Consider the following 20,110-nt stretch of genomic DNA (forward strand, 5'->3'; position numbering starts at 1 on the left):
CCACCAACTGCGCAAAACCAGCACCCAGGGGAAGCGTTTGTCACCTGCTGCTTTGCAGCATCTGGAGATGCTAACAGCCCTGCTGCGGAGGCAGAGATGTCACACAGCTCCATGTCAAAATGAAACCCCACCAGAGCAGGGTCAGGTTGGTTTGTGACAGCACAAACTGCATACAAATCGTTTAGAAGGCACCGTAGCCAAACCTCTTCCTTCCAGCCCAGAAAAGGAGACAAACTGCTCAGCACTTCCTAAATTAAAATCAGTTTATTTTTCAAGGTGGGTATTTTTTTTAATATAAAAGAACCTCACAAGTCTGCTTTTCACAAGGGGCTCACTAGAAATGGACTCTATATAAAGTATTCTTGAAATCTATACTCATGCACATACAAAATCCAGAAACTGAAGAAGGAAAGTCAGAGCTGCTGTCACTTCTCCTGCTTTTCAGGGGTGAAATCCTTCACTTAGGAGACACTACAGCAGCCCTTGGCGTTTCAGGTCTTCGTAGGTCTTTTTATTCACCACGTTCCCACTGGAATCCTCATATTCCTCCTATAACAGAATAAAGTTTAGAGACACCTGGACACAGCCTGACTCAGGTTGTCCCACAGCATTTGAATTTCACAACATCCACCCTGCCAACAACCTCTCCACTTGAAAGGTCTGCAATGTTCTACCCATGAGAGGAGCTTACTCAGAGCCAGGACACCCACAGTTGCCCCACAGGCTGTATGCAGCCCCCATAGGTAGTATGCAGCCCCCCATGGCTGCCCCACAGGCTGTATGCAGCCCCCATGGCTGCCCTGCACACTGCTGAGCAATGGTCAGAAGCAGAAGTTCAAGAGAAGGCACTGATGTGAGCATCCTGCTTCCCACAGCTGTTTTTCCTTCTCTCGCACACAAGAGGACTTCAGTGCTGTAAAGCAGCCTATGAGAAGATCCTTACACAAGGGCTGATCTGTCCCATCAGAGCTGCTTTTCAGCACTGCACAAGAAGTGCTTTTCTCACACCACCATGAGCAGGAGCTGCACAACCAGCAGCACAGGCTCCTGACATCCCTCCAGCACTAGAGATTCCCTTAGGAATTCTCATGCCAGAGACAGACAGTTCCTGAGAGGTCAGGGGGGACTCCCACACAAGACTAGGGACAGCCCAGTGCTCTGGAAGGTCTCACCTCTGTATCTGGCTGCCATCTCTCTGAAGCCTTCTGCTGTTTCAGCTTTGCCCACACTGTAAGTACAAAGTCACACAGGATCTGATGCTGTTTAGCACTTTCCAAACTAGTCACAGATGGGATTTCTTTCCTTTTTAAAGCCTGTCACTCAGCAGCTCAGGAACACATCTGACACCCATTGTGAATTCCTCATTCCTCTGCATGCTTTACTGAAAGGCACAATCCCAGCAAACATACTCCTGCATGTGTCCCACAGAGACAGCCACTCTCATTCCTTAGAAGGAGCTGGGAGCTCTTCCCTGGACCATCCCACATGCACCACGTGCTTCACCCTCTTTCCCCAAACTACTCTCTGGTCATAGTGCAAGACAAATTTCTCTTGAGAGCAAATACAAGGCTTCTTGTGGCACTGTGCTAGTTTGAAGCAGGGTAGAATGTTTTGGTGAGAAAAAGCAGATTACAGGCTGTGAAAGGAAAACAGTGGTGATGTCTACTTCCCTCAGAGGAGTTTGGGAAGGGGAAATGAAAACATTAGATAACACTCACGTCATAATTTTTCACTCACTCTGCCTTGGGCTCTGACTGAGCTGCATCTCTCTAACACACCATCCACTCACCTTTGCTTCCTAACCTCTTGGCCGAACCTCTGTTCTTCCTTGGGACTGGGCTAAGGTTGAGCGGGGCAGGGGGAAGGTGCAGGGGTGGTTGAGAGCCCCTCCTGGGGACTCAGGTTTCTAGGAGGGGAGATGTGTTTCTGTATCACCTTTTACCTTGTCTATTTCTGTCTATAACTGTATATACTGTAAATATCTGCTTGTATATTGTGCTAGCTGTAAATAAACAGCTTCATTTATATTCCCAGAGCCGGCTGAGTCTAGTCTGGGTATTTCTAAAGTGGGGGGGGGGGGGCGGGGAACACCCAAACCATCACAGGCACCTTCCTGGTTCTGCCATCACCACTTACGTGAGACTGCATCCTCGATCTGGGTGACGTTGGCAAAATGGGCTGTGTTGGGAATGCCCAAGCACCTCATGCCGTGAGCGTGCCGCCACTCCTGGGGAGAGAGGGGCAAGACGTCAGAGCACAAGGGGAAAGCCCTGGCCAAAGAGACTTCAACATCTGGACAGAGTAAAACATATCCTATCACAACATCCATCCCAAGAACCCCAGCAAAGATACTCTGTGTGTATTTCAGACAGTCACAACACACTGGTGGTCAACAGGCACTATCTGCAAAGATATTCTCTGTGTGTATTTCAGACAGTCACAACACACTGGTGGTCAACAGGCACTATCTGCAAAGCTATTCTGTGTGTATTTCAGACAGTCACAACACACTGGTGGTCAACAGGCACTATCTGCAAAGCTATTCTGTGTGTATTTCAGACAGTCACAACACACTGGTGGTCAACAGGCACTATCTGCAAAGATATTCTGTGTGTATTTCAGACAGTCACAACACACTGGTGGTCAACAGGCACTATCTGCAAAGATATTCTCTATGTATTTCAGACAGTCACAACACACTGGTGGTCAACAGGCACTATCTGCAAAGATATTCTCTATGTATTTCAGACAGTCACAACACACTGGTGGTCAACAGGCACGATCTGCAAAGATACTCTGTGTGTATTTCAGTCACAACACACTGGTGGTCAACAGGCACTATCTGCAAAGATATTCTCTGTGTATTTCAGACAGTCACAACACACTGGTGGTCAACAGGCACTATCTGCAAAGCTATTCTCTGTGTATTTCAGACAGTCACAACACACTGGTGGTCAACAGGCACTCTGCACCCACCAGACCTGGATACTGGAATTGGTGTTCAAACAAGAAGGGATTCATATAGAAAGGGGCATAAGAGAGCTGGGCATGTCCTGCCATCATGTCCAGCTCCTGCCACAGTGCCCTGCAGCACAGCTCAGAAGAGGAGGAGGTGTCCCTTGGGCACCCAGTGACTGACTGGGGATAAAGATTCTCTGAGCATGCACTGATGGTTTGTAGGAAAACTTTACTCACTGCAAAGTGACGCTGGAAGGCCTTGGGCCCTCGGTAGGTGTAGTTGCCACAGATCTCACAGTTGTAGTTGATGTTCAACCCATGCAGTTTGTACAACCAGTACGGGATGGGCTAAGGAGCAAAGAGAAACTGGAGTCAGGTTGAGTGAAGTTATCAGGACCAGCTCCCACTGCTCCACACCTGGCAATCACCCCTACCTTGCCATCCCAGCCAAGAGGCAGATTTTTAGGATTATAAATTATTTCATTTTCTTCATCTTCACTCTCACTCTCACTTATTTGCTCTTCCTCCTCCTCTTCCCTCTCTTCCCCTGTCCGTGCTTGCTTACGCTGCACGTTCTCATGGGTGAGATGTCTCTGCTCCTGGAGTGAGAAGGAATTGTTCACATAACGTGTCAGGGACAAAGTAACTCATGTTTTACTTGGCTAACAACTAAAGCTTTTAGTGTGACATTTCCTGCTTCCACAGACTGAAAACCCTGTGCTACCACCAGCACCTCCAAGGTGACACCTAAAGGCAACAGCTAAGAGCAATCACCCCAAACACATGCAAGGACTTAAGGCGAGTATCAAGGTAAAGCAGGGCAGTTTATGCAGGCATAAACCAGAAATTATCTATATGGATCTGGTGCCTAAAGAAAGAAAAAAAACAACAACCAAGAAAGGACAAGCCAAAGGGAACATGCACATGAAAGCACTGAGTAAAGCTTTGCAAGATCTTTCAGCCACTATTTGACAGCTCTGAAATTAAAAGCTCAAAGACCAAACACAATCCTTACCCCAAGAACTTCCACATATTCATAAATCTGAGCTTCCAGGAATGCAAGATCTTTATTTCTTTCAGTGTCTCTGGAAATAGATAAAGCAACTTCATGAAGTCCATTCCCAAACTGCAAACACCCTGTGCACTCTGAGGACACATGTGAGGAGTGCACAGCAAGAAAACAGAGACGAGTGTCCCAGCTGCTCCTGTCCAACTAGCACAAAACTGAACAGGAGCCCAGCTCTGGGATCTTCCATCTGCTTCAGGACTATTTGCTCCAAAACAAAAAGCTTCTAACACTCAAAGAACCTCTATCAGAACTGCAAGAGAATAACATTTACAGGACACTTCTCAATCAAATGAGAACAGCACCAAGCTCAGCATGGCCTTTAGGAGCTCACCTTTTGCTGCCTTTTGTTTTTGGGTTCTTAGCAAACAAGGACGCATCGAGCGCTTCCAGGGATTTGCCTTTAGTGCTGAAAAGCCTCTGAGCACGTTCCTCCAGAGTCCTGTGGAGAAGAGGGCAGAGATGAGTGCAAACCAGAGTGTTACACCTTCCAAGAGCTGTCTGAATTCATGCCACGAAATGTCTTTCAGACATCACTAAGGTAATTCTTGTATAACAGAGATGACAAAGCAAGTATCCCCATAAAGGAATTCAAGACAGGAAGACCTCAAGAACTCAGAAGGAACTGTAAGAAGATGGCATCTTACCCGCCACATTTTAGTCCCAGAGCCAGCAGAGCTGATTTCAACCTGTCCAGTCCCAGGGAGGCCAATTCCTGTTCAATTAAAGCAAATCACAATGAGAGAGGAGCTATGAAACAAATACAATATAGATGTACCTGAAGGGGGCCTACAGGAAGGCAGGGGAGGGACTATTGACAAGGTCTTGTAATGACAGGACAAGGGGTAATGGGTTTGAACTGGCAGAGGGGAGATTCAAACTAGATTTTAGGAAAGGGTTCTTTACAGTGAGGGTGGTGAGACACTGGAACAGGTTGCCCAGGGAGATAGTGGCTGCTGCCTCCCTGGAGGTGTTCAAGGCCAGGTTGGATGAGGCCTTGAGCAACCTGTTCTAGTGTGAGGTGTCCCTGCCTATGGTGAGGGATTGGAACTGTATGGGCTTTGAGGTCCCTTCCAACCTAAGCCATTCTATGACTCTATATTTCTACATATGTCCACTTTAACTCATTAGAAAAGGTGAATAGCATTAAAAAATGTTTATCAAGGTTGCACCACTCCTTTGCTGAAAAATAAGGAATGGGGAGAAAAACTAGGAATGGGAAGAAAAATAAGGAATGGGAAGAAAGTGATCAGCAGAATCAGTTTTTATCTGAGCACAGAGCCAGAGACAAAAGCACAGCACATAAGGTTATTGAAGAAACAAAATTAAGCTCCTAGCTGCACTGAGAGTAGAGCACTGAAAGCATTACCTCCCAAGAGGAAAATGCTGAGAGGTCCAGATGGGCTCCAGCATGAGTAAGTGCACTGCTGGTTTCTTTCTGTCAAGACAAAACACACACAAGATCTTTGTGACATCCTGCTATGCAATATCCCAGCCTCAAGAGCAGGTTGGTTCACACAGAAAGAGTCTCTCACTGAACTGATCAATGGGACAATGGGAAAGATACCAAGTTAAGTGGGATACACATGTGCCATGATCTCCATAAAGCATTTCCTTCACAGCAAACTCCTTCAGAAGCTTAATTCCCTGCTCAGTGGTGTTCCACTTCTTAGCTGCCCATGGTATATCATCTCAGGAAGGGTATCTCACAACCACAGTCAACAGGAGGCATGTCCACAAGCTAAGCTTACTGAGAGGACTTGCTAGATGTTTGTCCACTCCACTCTCCTTTGTGAGTGGCCCTAGCTGCTTTGCAGACTTGTCTCCTACCTGTAAAGCACCTGCACCCATTTGCTAGAATTTCTCAAGCTGATACAAACTGTGATCGTCACCTTGACTGGAAACACCAAGGCGAACTCTTCTTAGCTTGGCCAAAAAAAGGCCAGTTTCAAATGGGTTAGTTGGTTCTCAGATTCAAGTCAGTGTTAAACTGCATCCTTGTGAAACACAACTGCTGAAATGTCACCTCAGAGGTGACTTCACTCAAACGATTGACAGAAAATCCTTCCCAAACAGAGAAGCACTCGAAGCGGCTTCAGCGCTGCTCACCGGCCAGCCAGGGAAGGTTCCATTCTCCCACTTCTTCTCAAACTCTGTCTGGATTTTCCCAAAAAGTTCATTCTGGTCCAGCAAGGGCTTCACTCGGTCTGTGTAATCCTGCAGGTACTCAAGAAGCATTTCAAGGTACCTATTGGAGTAATGAGCACAGGCGATTCAACACCGACCTCCAAGGTCTCTCTAACCACACTTATGGAATGCAATTAGCCTCTAGATCTCTGAGGGGAAGTCATCAAGAGTGTGTTTTCAACACACAGTTTCTAGATGCAGCAGTTACATGGCCAAAGTAAAGTCCCTCCACAGAGTAGGGAGTGGCTTTCACATTCCTACTGAGCTGTGTGTCACCTCAGGGCTTAGGCAGCTGAGTTAGTAAAGCTCATTGACCCAATGGGCACAGGCTAACTGCTGTTAACTGCTCTTGGCAGCTCTACACTTAAGAAGCAAATTCCTCCTCGTGAAAAAAGCAGGCAGGCAAAAAGGCTCACCTCTTATACTCAGCATTTTTCCTCTCCTTGGGAATATCAAAGAGCTGGTCGAATGTGGATAAATAGGTGATGTAGTCCAGTTTCTAAGGATGAAAAGGTCTGAGTCAGACTTTAGATACATGCAGACAAATTAACAGCCAGCTCCTAGACCAGGAAGACAGGCACCAGCTCATGCCACCACTCTGGACTGCAGAGGACTCTGCACTGGCATGTATCAGCACTCTGCAGGAAACAGGCTTTAGGACAGAAGGATTTTAGCTGAGGAGAGTCACAAACAGCATTCAGAATTCAGATGCTGTCAAGCCCCCTGTGCAACAAACTGACTCTGAAATAGCAACCTAGAAATAAACTTTACACAAGGAAAAAAGAAAACAATCAATCATGAACCTAGCAAAAGAGAAAAACCAAACCCCCCAGCCTTAAGCATTGAAGTTGCCCACACAAGGCCACCTACCTCTGAAGACTTGAGATTAATGTACTTGAGGTAACAGTCATGCAGGTCCAGGTACCGCCCATACCCTTCCTCATCAGTGAACTCCACCAGATCTAGAGGAATGATCAAGAAGAGCTTTAGAGGCCACCAAGATGCTCAGAGGGCTGGAGCAGCTCTGCTATGAGGACAAGCTACTAGAGTTGGGACTCTTCAGCATGGGGAAGAAAAGGTTTTGAGGAGACCTTACAGTAGCCTTTCAGTATCTGAAGGGGGCCTACAGGAAGGCAGGGGAGGGACTGTTGACAAGGTCTTGTAATGACAAGACAAGGGGTGATGGGTTTGAACTGGCAGAGGGGAGATTCAAACTAGATCTTAGGAAAAAGTTCTCTACAGTGAAGGTGGTGCAACACTGGAACAAGTTGCTCAGGGAGGCTGTGGCTGCTCCCTCCCTGGAGGTGTTCAAGGCCAGGTTGGATGAGGCCTTGAGTGAACTGCTGTAGTGGGAGGTGTCCCTGCCTATGGCAGGGGGTTGGAACTGGACGAGCTTTGAGGTCCCTTCCAACCTAAACCATTCTATGATTCACATGACCTTAACCTCCCCTATTTATAAAACAGATACTTCAGATTTTGAAGAGGTTTAACTGGGGAGTAATTTATGCTTAATGAAGATGTTTACAACACAAGTGGGACACATCTGAATGCTCCTCTGTGTGAGCACACCAGAACAGGCCTAAGGAGAAGCACCACCACTGTAGAATGTCCCAGGGGCTGCAGAATTCAATTCATAAGCATTGGAACACAAGAGCAATTGTCAGAAGTTGTTTAGTCAAAGGTAAGCAGAACTCTGAGACATGCAAACCAGACCAAACTCCTCTACATTTTCACTTCAACTGGCCTCAGAGGAAAAGCTCCAAACTTACTCTGAGCTTCTTCACTTGGGTTGTCTCTGGCCTTCAACAGTTCCTCAAACTCCACTGACATTGGAACACAGATCTTTAATGACAGACAAAAGTCACACAAGAAATTATTACTTCAGCTCATGTCCCAGAATCATTAATACACAGTTACAATAAAACAACTGCAAACATCAAGACTAGGAACTGGAAAGGCTTCCAAAACATTGCTTCACCACTAATTTTGCACAGGACTGACTTTAGCCAGCAGAAGAAAGGCCAAGACCAGACACCCTGAGCTGTGAGCAGAGAAACCACTTGCTCCTTGTGTCTCCTCCTGCCCACAGGAGCTGACAAGCTGCCTCTGACACACCACCTAACCACAGGCATCTTCTTAAGTGAAGTGTTAGCTTAACATTTGTACACTAAGGCAATAAAACTGTGGGGAGGGGAAAGTCTGTTAATTGTTAGGGATGAGGTCCAGCAGGCCACAAACCACCAGCTCCTGTGAAGCAGGTAACTACTGACCTCATTGGGGTGCTTCCGGTGAAACTCCTTAATTTGCTTCAGCCTGTTGTAGAACTCTGCAAATTCATTTGGCCCTGAAATGGCACTGAGCTCTTCCTTCCTTAAGCTACAAAGGCATGAAAACACAGAGGAGAAGACATTAGCACTGACACAGCCTTTTCCAGGTCTAGTGCTGCACGCTGATCACACAAATGATGCAATCACAGAATGCCAGGGGCTGGAAGGGACCTCAAAAGCTCATCTGGTCCAGCCCTCCTGTCAGAGCAGGATCACCCAGAGCAGATCACACAGGAACACATCCAGATGGCTCTTGAATATCTCCAGAGAGAGAGACTCCACAACATCCCATGGCAGCCTGTTCCAGGGCTCTCTCACCCTTACAGGGAAAAAATCCAACCCACAGGTTCACATGGAACCTCCTGTGCCTCAACTTCCACCCACTGCCCCATCACTGAGCAGAGCCTGGCTCCATCCTCCTGGCACTTGCCCCTTACATATTTTCAAACATTAATGAGGTCACTCCTTAGGCTCGGGGCAGGCTGACTACAAACCCTCAGACCATCACATCAGATCTCACAACCCAGCAGATTCTCAATCTGAAGTTCTGGGTGACATGCTGCGGTCCCCTCTTAGAAACCTTCAAGGGCTTCCTCCCTGAGTTAATCCAAGCAGGTAACACAGCACATACATCCAGCATGCACATATCCAATGTGTGACCTGGATCATGCTCCAAGTGATTGTTCCAAACAGTTGTTGCTGGTCTCATGCTGCTGCCTTGGCCATACTGACTGAAAAAATCCCCCCAAGCAACGCTACAGGCTGGGGACTGAGTGGCTGGAAAGCAGCCAGGAGGAAAGGGACCTGGGGGTACTGTTACATAGTAGGCTGAAGATGAGCCAGCAGTGTGCCCAGGTGACCAAGAGAGCCAATGGCATCCTGGCCTGCATCAGGAACAGTGTGGCCAGCAGGACAAGGGAGGTTATTCTTCCCCTGTACTCAGCACTGCTCAGGCCACACCTTGAGACCTGTGTCCAGTTCTGGGCCCCCTCAATTCAAGAGAGATGTTGAGGTGCTGGAAGGTGTCCAGAGAAAGGCAACAAAGCTGGTGAGGGGCCTGGAACACAAACCCTACAAGGAGAGGCTGAGGGAGCTGGGGGTGTGCAGCCTGCAGAAGAGGAGGCTCAGGGCAGAGCTCATTGCTGTCTACAACGACATTAAGGGACATTGTAGCCAGGTGGGGTTGGCCTCTTCTGCCAGGCAACCAGCAACAGAACAAGGGGACACAGTCTCAAGTTGTGCCGGGGTAGGTCTAGGCTGGATTGTTAGGAGGAAGTTGTTGGCAGAGAGAGTGATTGGCATTGGAATGGGCTGCCCAGGGAGGTGGTGGAGGCACCGTCCCTGGAGGTCTTCAAGAAAAGCCTGGATGAGGCACTCGGTGCCATGGTCTGGTTAACTGGGTAGGGCTGGGGGATGGGTTGGACTGGCTGAGCTTGGAGCTCTCTTCCAACCTGCTTGATTCTGTGCTTCTGTGATTCCCCTGCAGAACACATTCTGCAGAGATGCCAGGCGATAGGCAGCAAAGGGTTTTACAAGTTCTTACCCATCCTTGTCATCGTACAGGTCTCTCAGGTTGCCGCTGACTTCCATGTACCTCTGCAAAGACAAGACAGAGCTCCAAGCCCCACAGGAAGCTACCAGAGCCAGGAGCGGCCCAGCCGCACTCCAGCAGCACACGGCAGAGGCCTGGCCTGCTTCGCGCTATCCCGCGGCGTGGGGATACCCACGGGACCCACCCTAGGCCTGCCAGCGCCGCCGCCCGCCCTGCCCCGCTCCCGGCGCACTCACGTCCTGCATGGCCCTCGTCCGGTGGTCAGAGTTGATCTGGTCGCGGAGCTACGGGAGGAGGCGAAAGGTCAGTGAGAGGGAGGGCCTAGGCCGCCACCATCTCCCCCCCGTCCCCGCGGCCCCGGGCTCACCGTGGACTTCTTGGTGAGCATCTCCTTCACCATCACGTCCATGAGCCGCTCCCGCTCCTCATGGTAGCGCCGCTGCTGCTCCAGGATGGTCTCCATCCTGCCGCGCTCCGCCGGAACCCGCTGCTGACCACCTCCGGTCCCGCCTGGGCCTCGCCGGAAGGTTCCGCCACGGCCTGTGTCCTGCGAAAAGGCTCCGGCCGCGTCCCGGGCCTGGCACAGAGGTTCCGGCCCAGCCGCGATGCAGCGGGGCAGGAGCGGCTCCGGTCTCCGGTGCTGCGGGAGGTTTGTGAGGTTGCCTGTCGGCGTGGGGCCGCAGCGCACGGCCCGCAGAGGCGCGGCCTCGAGGCTGCCGGTAGGAGGTGGCTCTGGCCTGGCCGTGCGCCTGCGTCTCGGAGCTATCTCAGGCCGGTGAGTTCCCGTGCCCAGGCGGGACCGGACCGGTGCCTCTCGGCTCCTCCCTGCTCCGGCGGCCACGCTCATGACGAGCCCCGAGCGTCATCGCCCATCCCTAGCGCTGCCCGCAGCCGCGGCGGGGCTGTGCTGCCCGCTGATGCCCCGGCTCCGGCGGTGCGGCTTGGCGTGAGCGGCGCGGGGGCTGCGAACGACCCCCGCCGGAGCGGGGAGGCTTTGGGGTGTCCACCTGCACGTGGAGAACCGGCCCCGTGCCGCGGGAGCTGCTCGGCCGCACAGGTGGCTCAGACTGCCAAGGCGGCGGCGCCCCGCAGGAGCTGCTGCTGGTTCTCTGCCCGCACAAGAACGCAGAAGCAGGGCTGAGACCAGCGGGGCAGAGGTTTCCCAGGCCCGAAGACTTCGGTGGTAGCCACCGGGCACACTGCAGCCACAGTCGGGGGCAGCAGAGCTGGGGAGCCCAAAGCCCCGGGCAGTGGAGGCCTGAGGAGCTGGAGTGTCCTTAGAGCAAGTCCCTGGCGTTTCTGTGGTCTCAGTGCTCCTCAGTCCTGCCGTTGCCAGGCAGAGACAGATCACTGCACAAGTGCCAGGTAACAACAGACCCAAAGGTGCCGACAGCATGACCTGGACAGAATCTGGACACTAGAGCCCAAAGAAGGGCGTGCAAAGCTCCCTGGCACCCCTCTCCCCACCCCTTCCACCAGTGCTGTTATTAACAGGCTCTGGCACGGCCCTTGAGTGCCCATCGCTGCTGAGGCCACAGGGATGCATGGGCCAGACCCAGAGCTCCGTCAGGGTGAGTGGGTTCCTGCCTGCTTGCTGGAGCCCTCCGGCCCCATGGCCAGCACCCTGTACCTTCCCCATGCCTGCAGGTGGGACACCAGCAGCAGCTGGCAGGGCTGACAGCTTCCAGCAGCATTACATGGCCATGAATCAGAGTCCGACCTGGAACATGCCTGGAAGGAATCAGCGTGTCAGATCTGGTGTGCAGCTCCCACAGGCCAGAGCTGTTGCCTTCAGTACCTGGGAAGTGCAGACATTTGTTGCCTAACAAGCTTTAACAACATGACTGTGCTTGACTGTCATGATCCTGGTGGAAGTCCTCCCACAGAAGTGGTGGCTGCAACCTTCCCATTTCATCTGGATTTTAATTGCCTCCTGCAGATCCACCCTAAATGCCAAGGAGAGGTTGTGCCAGTGCTTTGCCCCCCACTTTGCCAAATGCAAAGCTGTAATTCAATTCTAACTCACAAATAAACTACTCATATTTTTCCACGATGCATGGTAAATTACTTCAAGCCAAAAGCAGCAGCAACAACAACAACAACAAAATTGGCTTAATTGTGGCAGACAAACATGACTGCTCTGGGAACAGCCACTGACTGAGAAGAGAATGGTACTGGAGGTAAGAATATTGCCTTCAGTTACTCCCTTGCACAACAGCCTGCCCCAAAGTACGTCATTTCTTCCTCATGAATGCCTCTCTAAAAATAAGAACAGAGATAAGATGCTGAACTTAGTGTTCTTCCATTTCCCCTTCAGCCCTGCAAAGGGGAAGAGTTGAAATGTTAGCCATGTCCCGTCCAGCTTCTTTATTTTGGGTGTTAGAAGGGTCGAGGTGGGACAAGACTAGACCCTGCGTTCCCTCCCTCCTGATGGCAGGAAACCTGGGAGAAGGTTTGCTCTGGCGGGAGAAGGCTGCTCCAGGAGGTGCCTTTTGGTCCTGGGACAGCAGTGGTGCCATGTGCCACGGCGGCAGCCTTTGTGCAGATGGCTGCGGGACAGATCAAGGAGGGATATCAGTTTTCCTGGAAGGAAAGGTGGGATCATGGGAACAAGCCAACCTCTGCTGAGCTGCTGCTCCTTCCCCACCTCCCCAGGACCTTCACCCTCTGTGGTAAAGGGTTGGACTTGATGATCTGTGAGGTCTCTTCCAACCCTAATGATACTGTGATACTGTGATACCCTGCCCTGGCAGGGTGGGGACAAAAGGACAAAAGGACAATAAAAAAGACCTGGGGGATTATTCGCGGGATGCCTACGGGATTCAGCTCGGCTATAAACACATTCCCATCCCCTAACACTAGAGACAAAGGAGCCTCTTTAGCCTTTTACAGCAGCATTCCCACCAGCCATGGAGACCTGCCTGTTGCCACCGTGGGGCCAAGCCCAGCCCTCCAGCTTCACCCAGCACCGGTGCAGCCTCCTGACCGGTCCCTGGGAGTGACGCAGGAGCAGCCAGGGCAGGTCTGTGCTTGGTTTGGGGAGCTCAGCCAAGGCACTACTGGCTGGGTGGACCCGTGTGCAGCTGGAGAAGGGGCAAACGGCAGCAGGCGGCTGGGAGATGGAATTGGCCCTTCCCTCCTGCCCCTCTGGCAGGCAGAGTTCCTCCAGCCCTGCATCTCCGGGACACCCGCACACGTCACTCCTGCACAGACTGTGCCCAGCACACCCACGGCTCAGCTCTCCTGGGGAAACTCTGGCTGGAAAGAGAACAAACCTCTGGGAACCGAAAACGCTGCCTGCAGCAAGCCCGAGCCAGCAGCAGCCACGTCCATTTCCAGAGCAGGAAGCATGCGGCCGGCATGTGCCCAGCACTGGCACTGCTGCCCCTGTTGTGCTGAGCTGCTTCTGGTGCCCTGAGCTGTGGCAGAAGGTCATTTCCAGGCACTGAGGAGCACCGTGTCCTTAACCCAGTCCTCATCCCTGCAGCTGCATCAGCCAGCCCCTGTTCTCATCCTGGCATTTGCCCTGGCCCAGGGCCAGCAGCCCTTCAGGGGCACCTTGCTGGGCCCTCTGCGGGCAGCGGCTTGGCCCTGGCTCTGGCCAAGGGGGTTGCAAATGCAGTCTCTGCCACTCTCCTGCAGTGCAGGCAAGGCAAGATGGGCACATTTCATTAATGCCAGGGCCTCTTTCCATACCCTAGAACTTCCCTGGACCTACAGCCAGTTTCCCTGTATCCCCATCATCCCGTTCAGCATCCCCAGCCCCCCCTGCACTGCTCCTCTCTGCTTGATGATATTTTCATGACTGTTCTGGACCCGCACTCTGGGAGTCTCGGGGGATGTTTGTGCATGACATCAGCCTCCCCCTCCCGTAAATCAGGCACTGGGCTGTGCATAGCCATGACCCATTCATGACAGGGATAAAATCCAGATGTTCCAGGGCTACGTGCAGCTGGGTCATTTCCTTTTTTGGCTAAAAACGTGAGGCTCTTGAGGCTGGCTGAAAGAGGAGCCCGGGGGCCCTTTGTACAGAAACCTTTTGTGGTTAATCCCTGGAAACAGCGCCGCAGAAACAAGGGCTTGTGCAGCTTCTGCTGGAGGACAGACTCAGCTGGAAACCTCCCGGGCTGGAGCTGCCTACTCACCCTTTGGGGCCGAGCAGCAGCAAACCCACAGCCCGGCGCAGGTCACAGGGTGGCAATGAAAATCTTACTTGCAAAACCCTGCCAGAGCAGGGAGCCTCCGAGGGAGCCAAGAATGTGCCCGCACAGAGCCCTTCCGAGGTCCCACACGGCCCCGCAGGCAGCCCCCAGCAGGCAGCCCCCAGCACAGGAGCCGTGCAAGGGGAATGGAGCGGGGGGCTGGGGCCAGAGGAGGCAAGCCCAGAGGAAGCTGTGGCAGCTGTTAGTAAATGTAAAGGAATCTGTGGAAAACAGTTTCAGATGTGAGAGGGATAAACGGCTCCCAGCAGAGAGCAGGGAGCAGCGAGCGAGCACTGCCCCGGGCGCCCGGCCGGGAGGAGACTGCGCTGACCCGACGGGAGGAGACTGCGCTGACCCGACGGGAGAGCACAGCAGCTAACCCATGGAAACCTCCTCCCCAAAGCTCACCTGTGCGGAGTGCGGAGCTCGCATCACGGGGAGGAAGGATGCCAGCGGCATGCCAGTGGGCACCGCAGTGATCCCGACCTGCTCTCGCAGCACAGCAGCAGTTCGGCTGCCACAGAGTCCGGCCCACAGCCAGCCCGGAGGCTGAGTCCTACTCAGGCTTGTCCTGCAGAGCAGCCGGCCCAGACAGACAGCAGGCACGGACAGCCAGCCAGCCCTGGCAGCAGAAACACACTGCATCCTCACAGCAGAAGCCTGGAGCTGCTGCTCCTCTGCCATAACCCAGGAGACAGGTCCAGCTGATGCTGAAGGGCTCCAGAACAGCAGCTCTGTGGGTACTGGGGCCAAGGAACAGGCAGAGCATGGAGCCATGGCACAGACTTGGGCAGTGCCCTGCCCCATGCCTGCTGTTTGAGAAACACAGGAGAGCAAGTGTCACTGAAACGGTTTATTATATAAAACCGTGGGAAATACAGAGGGGACTGAGGTTTAGGACACTTCCTTCTATAGACTGGTCCAAGCTCCTCAGAACAGCAAACACACAAACTCTGATTTGCCTGCATCAAAGCTTTCAAATGAGGGTTCATCTGTATACACAGTCAGTAACACTTCAACATGCATAACATTTTCCGTTCCTAAATAAAGCTGGGGGGTGGGTAGGGGTTAAGAGGGGGAGCCCCTTCATCATCCTGCAGTTGGTTACAAAATGACAGATTTCATGACAAAAGAGTACAAAAGAAACACAAAATGCTTTCAGAAAGCACGTGGGTGTCTGAGCAGGAAAGCAGGGTCGCCACAGGTGCCCCAGCAAGACAAGCAAAAAGATGTAGAGACAAACAAGGCAGGCATGAGCACCCCACTGCAGAGGGGCCTCAGGGGACCCAGGGGCAGCTCAGCATCAGGCAAAGGATGTCTCAAGCCTTTGTGTGAGCCTGGGGTGGCTCAAGATGTCTTATTTTGCAACATTAGGAGCAACGCAGGGACTTGGGAGATGCAAAGCCCCTCCTCAGGGCAGCCCGAGTGCCACTTTTGTTTTGTTTCTCATTTGGGACACAGTGAGGGATGAGTGTGGCTGGAGGCAGCTGCTGGCAGCAGGTACGCTCAGCCTGGGCAGGAGCAAGCCATGGACATCCCAACTGCCCCCTCTCAGCTGATCTTTTTGCTGGAGCCCTGTACACTGCTGACCTTCCTGTCCCACAGCCCACAGGACAAACTGCCCTCCCTGAGTTAAGGGAAGGTCTGGTGAGTTACTGGTGCCGCTGGTGGCAGGGCTTGGGGGGCAGCCCCTCATGAGATGGAGTAAAGGCCTTGGTAGTCTCAGCCTTCAGCGTGCTCCTCTCTGGGGCTTCGCCAGGCACATTTCAGGGGGGACCATCAGCAGGCTAACAGCCACCTGTGTGCAAACTGAGCTCCTTATCCAGAGAGACATGCAAAGGGCCTGGCCTGCAAACGGTGAGGTGGCAACAGAAACCTGGAGATAGATCCCACCTGGCAGGACACACGCTCTGCTCCTGGCCACGCTCCAGCCTGCTGTTCCCAGACTCCCCAACCAGGGCAGGCAGTGCCCTTCATGCCCAGCTTACCACAGGCCGACCACAAACACAGGAAGGCTGCGCTCTGCAAAGCCATCTGCTCCGCAGGCCAGCACAGCCAAGCCACACAACCAGGAGCTGCTGCCTTCTATCACACAGAGCAAGAGAAGCACACGGGGGGCAAGAAGTCAGCACCGTGCTGCAGAGCAGGGACCTGCTGCCAGCGTGCAGATCCAGCCGCCAACCAGCGCGGAAGCTGCTGCTGCCCTTTGTCCAGCTGGGGCCCTGCACTCAGCTCGTGCCGTGGCAGGCAGGAAGCAAAAGGAAAGAGTAAATAATGGGGGGGTGGGGGGTGGGTGTCTTGAAGCTCCTTTTTCAACTTTATTGAGCTGTGACTCCGCGCGGAGCCGCAGCGTAGCATACTCTAGCCTTCAGGAAGCGACACAGGCACCCCCGACACTGCGGGTCAGGGTCAGCCCCCATCTCCTGTGCCTTGTGCCCTGCCCCTGGAAGTGTTGTCGGGTGTCTGGCACAAAGAGCTGAAGAACAGAGAAAGGCCCTGCCCCACGGTGCCCGCGGAGGCTCATAGGTCGCTGCTGCAGTCGCGGCACAGGATCTCCTCGTTGTCAGGGATGAAGCCTTTCCCCACCAGCGAGGTGTTGCAGCGGGCACAGTTAAAGCAGTTATGGTGCCAGTGACGGTCCTCAAAGGAGACGTATTTACCACCCCCAAAGCCTGCAGGAGGGACAAAGTGGAGTGTCAGAATCCCTGGGGAAACTGGGACAAGCTTCCTGCACGGACCGAGCCTTGGCTTGCTCATCTCTGCTCTGTGGGACCCAACACACCCAGTCTGGAGTCTCCACTTCTGGTGGGCAGAGAAGCAAAATGATCTCACACTGCAGGGTTGAGATCCTCAGACCAGAATCACCATTTTCTCCCCAAAGAGGAGCAGGAACAGAGCTGCACCATCAGAGTGAAGGAGCAGACTGTCAGTAGAAGTCCTGGCAGCTGTGCCTAAAGCAGCTCTTTCCAGGGACAGTGCTAGTGAAATCCTGGGAAGAGTCTTCCTGCCACCAGCCCAGGCCTGGGCTTCTGCAGAGGCTCCACAGGCAACTTCCTTCCTCTACTCAGCAGTGTTGGATCTGTAGGCTGTGACACCCTTCTCCCATGTACTGTGACAACCTGATAAGGACCAGAAGGGAAGCATCGTGCCCAGGAGCTGCCTTGTCCTCAGCCAGAGTCATCCTCTGAGTCACCAGAGCTGATTCACAGCTCTGCCTGCTGCTCAGAAGCAAGAGACATGGGCTGCCAAGGGAAAGGTCAAGTCAGGGAGGACAGGAAAAAGCCTGACACCCCCAAGGTTTTCTACAGAAGAGGACCCTCTGCTTCCCCTGTCTTAGGTATAACTGGTCCAGACTGCCCTGCAGCAGGTGCTGCTCCAGCCATGGCTGGCAGTCCAGCTTTCCCTGTCTGTGAGCAGTCTTTCCACAGTACATGACAACCAGCCTCAAAGCAGGCAAGCTAGAGACAGGAGGTTATGCTGTGATAGGTCATGCTGGGCAGAGGGAATTCTTCCCAAGGAGCACAGTTCACTGCTTTGAAAGACACAGATGAAGGCATGAATGTGGTCATAGGACCACTACAATGAAGAGATCTTCACTCTTTGGGTCCCTTGAAGGTATTTCTGCAGGGGACATGCCTGAGGGCATCTTGCACTCCCCAGCATTTGTCCCTGAGAGGCCTGGAAACACTTGAGCAACCCTGCTTGGTTGAGATGTGTCTAACTATCATAAGGGCCTGGGTCCCAGGTGCACCCAAGAGGACAGCTTTACTTTACATGTGCAAACAGGGCAGGCAGGTCATGCCCTGCTCTGCAGACGTGTAGCCCAGTAGCTGGGGCCATCCTGCTCACCTGTGATGGGCTTTGTGCAAGCGCTGCACTTCTTGGCATAGAGGTTCCCAAAGCACTTGACACAGTACGGGTTGTCATCCTGGGAGGTGAACTGCTGGCCAGCCAGGGGGGTCTTGCAGCCTGTGCAGACGAAACACTCCTTGTGCCAGGGCTCGTCCCGGTAAGTCACTCCTCCCTTGGTCAGGGTCTGCAGGAGGAGAGCACACAGGTGATGCCTGGGCAAAGGGAACGGGCCGAAGGGCACAACCAGCAGCTGGCTTGGGTGCTGGCACCTGAACCCTTCTGTGGTGGGGCTTGGGCAGAAGTAGGAAGAGGTTTCTGGGCCAGAGAGCTCAGGGCCTTTGGGCCTTCAGGCCACCTGTACCTTTTTGCAGCGAGTGCAGCGCGGAGCAAACTTGCTCTCGTAGCAGGGGACACAGTAATAATCCTTCTTGTCTGGGATGAAGGACCTCGACCCGATGGGCTGCTGGCAGCTGCTGCAGATGAAGCAGTGCTCATGCCAGGTCTGCCCATTGTACTCCAGCTTACGGGACCCTGCGGAGAGAGGCATTCACAGTGGCAGGAGGGAGCAGCACATGCACATGGGCACAAGGAGGGCTGTGCACGATGAACTGTGGTCCTGCACGCCTGGCTCTGTGCCTGCCTTCCCCATTGCAGCGTAGGGCTGCAGGCAGCTGGAGAGGGGAGCCCCCAGGCCCACCCCAGGGCTGCAGGAGCATGCCCCCAGCACTGGCACACAGGCTGAATAAAGAGCCTGTTGCAACCTACATCTGAGGATGGTGCCAGAATAGCCAAACAGAGACACTCCTTTGCCTCAGGCCATCTCCAGAGACGTTCACACACCCTCCCTCTTTCCCTCTCTTAGTCAGCACAAAATGCTCAGGAAACCCCCGGTGATCTCTCCACCCGGGAGGTGGGGGAGTCACCATCCCTGGAGGTGTTTAAAAGGAGACCGAATGAGGCACTTGGTGCCATGATTTAGTTGATTGGCTTGTGTTGGGCGATAGGTTGGACTTGATAATCACGAAGGTCTTTTCCAACCTGCTTAATTCTGCAATCTCCTCCCCAGCTTGCTTCCCCACAGAAGCAGGGAACAGACAAACAGAGCTGCTGTGGTGCTGTCTTACCAGACAAGAAAAGCACCCATCCCACTCTGCAATGACAGCAGGGCAAGAAAGCAGAAGTTCAGCTCTTCTTCTTGTTGCCCTGGCCAGTGCCACTGGCACCAGAACACGCTGCAGCGCTTGAGCCTGCCTGCTCCTACCTGGCATGACTGTCTTCTCGCAGGCAACGCATTTGGAGGAGAACTCGCTGCAGTAGCAGTCGTTGCACAGCAGCTCCTGGCCCTGGCAGGTGAAGGGCTCATCGGCCAGAGAGCGGTCGCAGCGGAAGCAGCGGAAGCAGTGCTCGTGGTAGTGGCGGTCCTCGTAGTACAGCTCCTGAGGAGAACAGCCAGGGTGAGGAGGGGACCCATCACCCCTGGAACCACCCTGCCCGGCCAGCCGGCCCCTACTCACCCTGCAGTCGTGGCCGATCAGCTCTTTGCACTCGTCACAGGTGTTGGCAAAGTGGGCGTCGTAGCAGGGGATGCAGTAGGGGCCATTGTCCATCTGGATGTACTTGCGCCCATACAAGGACTCCTTGCAGTTGTCGCAGTCGAAGCACTCTGTCATGGTGCCAGCCTGAGGGTCTCCTTCACCTGCTACGAGATGAGCGAGGAGCTGGGTCAGTGTCAGCTTACACTGCCTGAGATGTCCCTGCACAGCTCTGCTGTCCCCAGAGGACAAGGCCCAGGGCTCCTGCACTGAGCCAACCATCAGCTGCTGTCAGGAGAGGACACAGACCCAAGTTGGAGCCCCTGCTCCATGGCTGCACACTCTCCCAACGAAGCCTGCACACAGCCAGGGCCTGGGGCAAGTCTCACTTTGGGTTTATAACACAGTTCAAGGCACCACTCACAGAACCCAGA

The 20,110-nt window shown here is 53.3% G+C and overlaps 2 protein-coding genes and 1 long non-coding RNA gene across 5 annotated transcripts in view; 1 reads left to right on the forward strand and 2 right to left on the reverse strand.

Moving 5' to 3' along the window:
- Nucleotides 1-245: 245 nt before the first annotated feature.
- SF3A3 (splicing factor 3a subunit 3) lies at nucleotides 246-10,740 on the reverse strand. The gene is made up of 17 exons (XM_064172545.1): nucleotides 10,458-10,740; nucleotides 10,327-10,374; nucleotides 10,082-10,134; nucleotides 8,482-8,587; nucleotides 7,981-8,053; nucleotides 7,082-7,173; nucleotides 6,628-6,710; nucleotides 6,134-6,272; nucleotides 5,394-5,462; nucleotides 4,672-4,739; nucleotides 4,359-4,466; nucleotides 3,974-4,043; nucleotides 3,393-3,557; nucleotides 3,196-3,306; nucleotides 2,137-2,227; nucleotides 1,173-1,228; nucleotides 246-549 (listed from the first exon to the last, which is right to left on the reverse strand). Exons 1-17 carry the CDS (start codon nucleotides 10,551-10,553, stop codon nucleotides 472-474), a joined length of 1,506 nt encoding a protein of 501 aa, XP_064028615.1. The 5' UTR covers nucleotides 10,554-10,740; the 3' UTR covers nucleotides 246-471.
- Nucleotides 10,682-12,143, forward strand: LOC135190805 (uncharacterized). The gene is made up of 2 exons (XR_010308638.1): nucleotides 10,682-10,865; nucleotides 11,738-12,143. It is a non-coding gene; the product is annotated as an uncharacterized LOC135190805 (long non-coding RNA).
- Nucleotides 12,144-15,130: 2,987 nt separating this feature from the next.
- FHL3 (four and a half LIM domains 3) overlaps nucleotides 15,131-20,110 on the reverse strand; it is a 31,076-nt gene continuing 26,096 nt past the window's right edge. For 2 of the 3 annotated variants that reach the window (XM_064172393.1, XM_064172395.1), the window contains exons 2-6: nucleotides 19,659-19,843; nucleotides 19,406-19,580; nucleotides 18,506-18,675; nucleotides 18,142-18,328; nucleotides 15,131-16,964 (exon numbers count right to left, since the gene is read on the reverse strand). In XM_064172393.1, coding sequence (XP_064028463.1) covers nucleotides 16,813-16,964; nucleotides 18,142-18,328; nucleotides 18,506-18,675; nucleotides 19,406-19,580; nucleotides 19,659-19,814 — 840 coding nt within the window. In that variant the 5' untranslated portion in view covers nucleotides 19,815-19,843 and the 3' untranslated portion in view covers nucleotides 15,131-16,812. The remainder of the gene's footprint in view (nucleotides 16,965-18,141; nucleotides 18,329-18,505; nucleotides 18,676-19,405; nucleotides 19,581-19,658; nucleotides 19,844-20,110) is intronic. The other variant, XM_064172394.1, reaches the window with a different exon arrangement.

This window comes from Pogoniulus pusillus, chromosome 37 (genome assembly GCF_015220805.1).
Source record: "Pogoniulus pusillus isolate bPogPus1 chromosome 37, bPogPus1.pri, whole genome shotgun sequence".
Lineage (NCBI taxonomy): Eukaryota > Metazoa > Chordata > Aves > Piciformes > Lybiidae > Pogoniulus > Pogoniulus pusillus.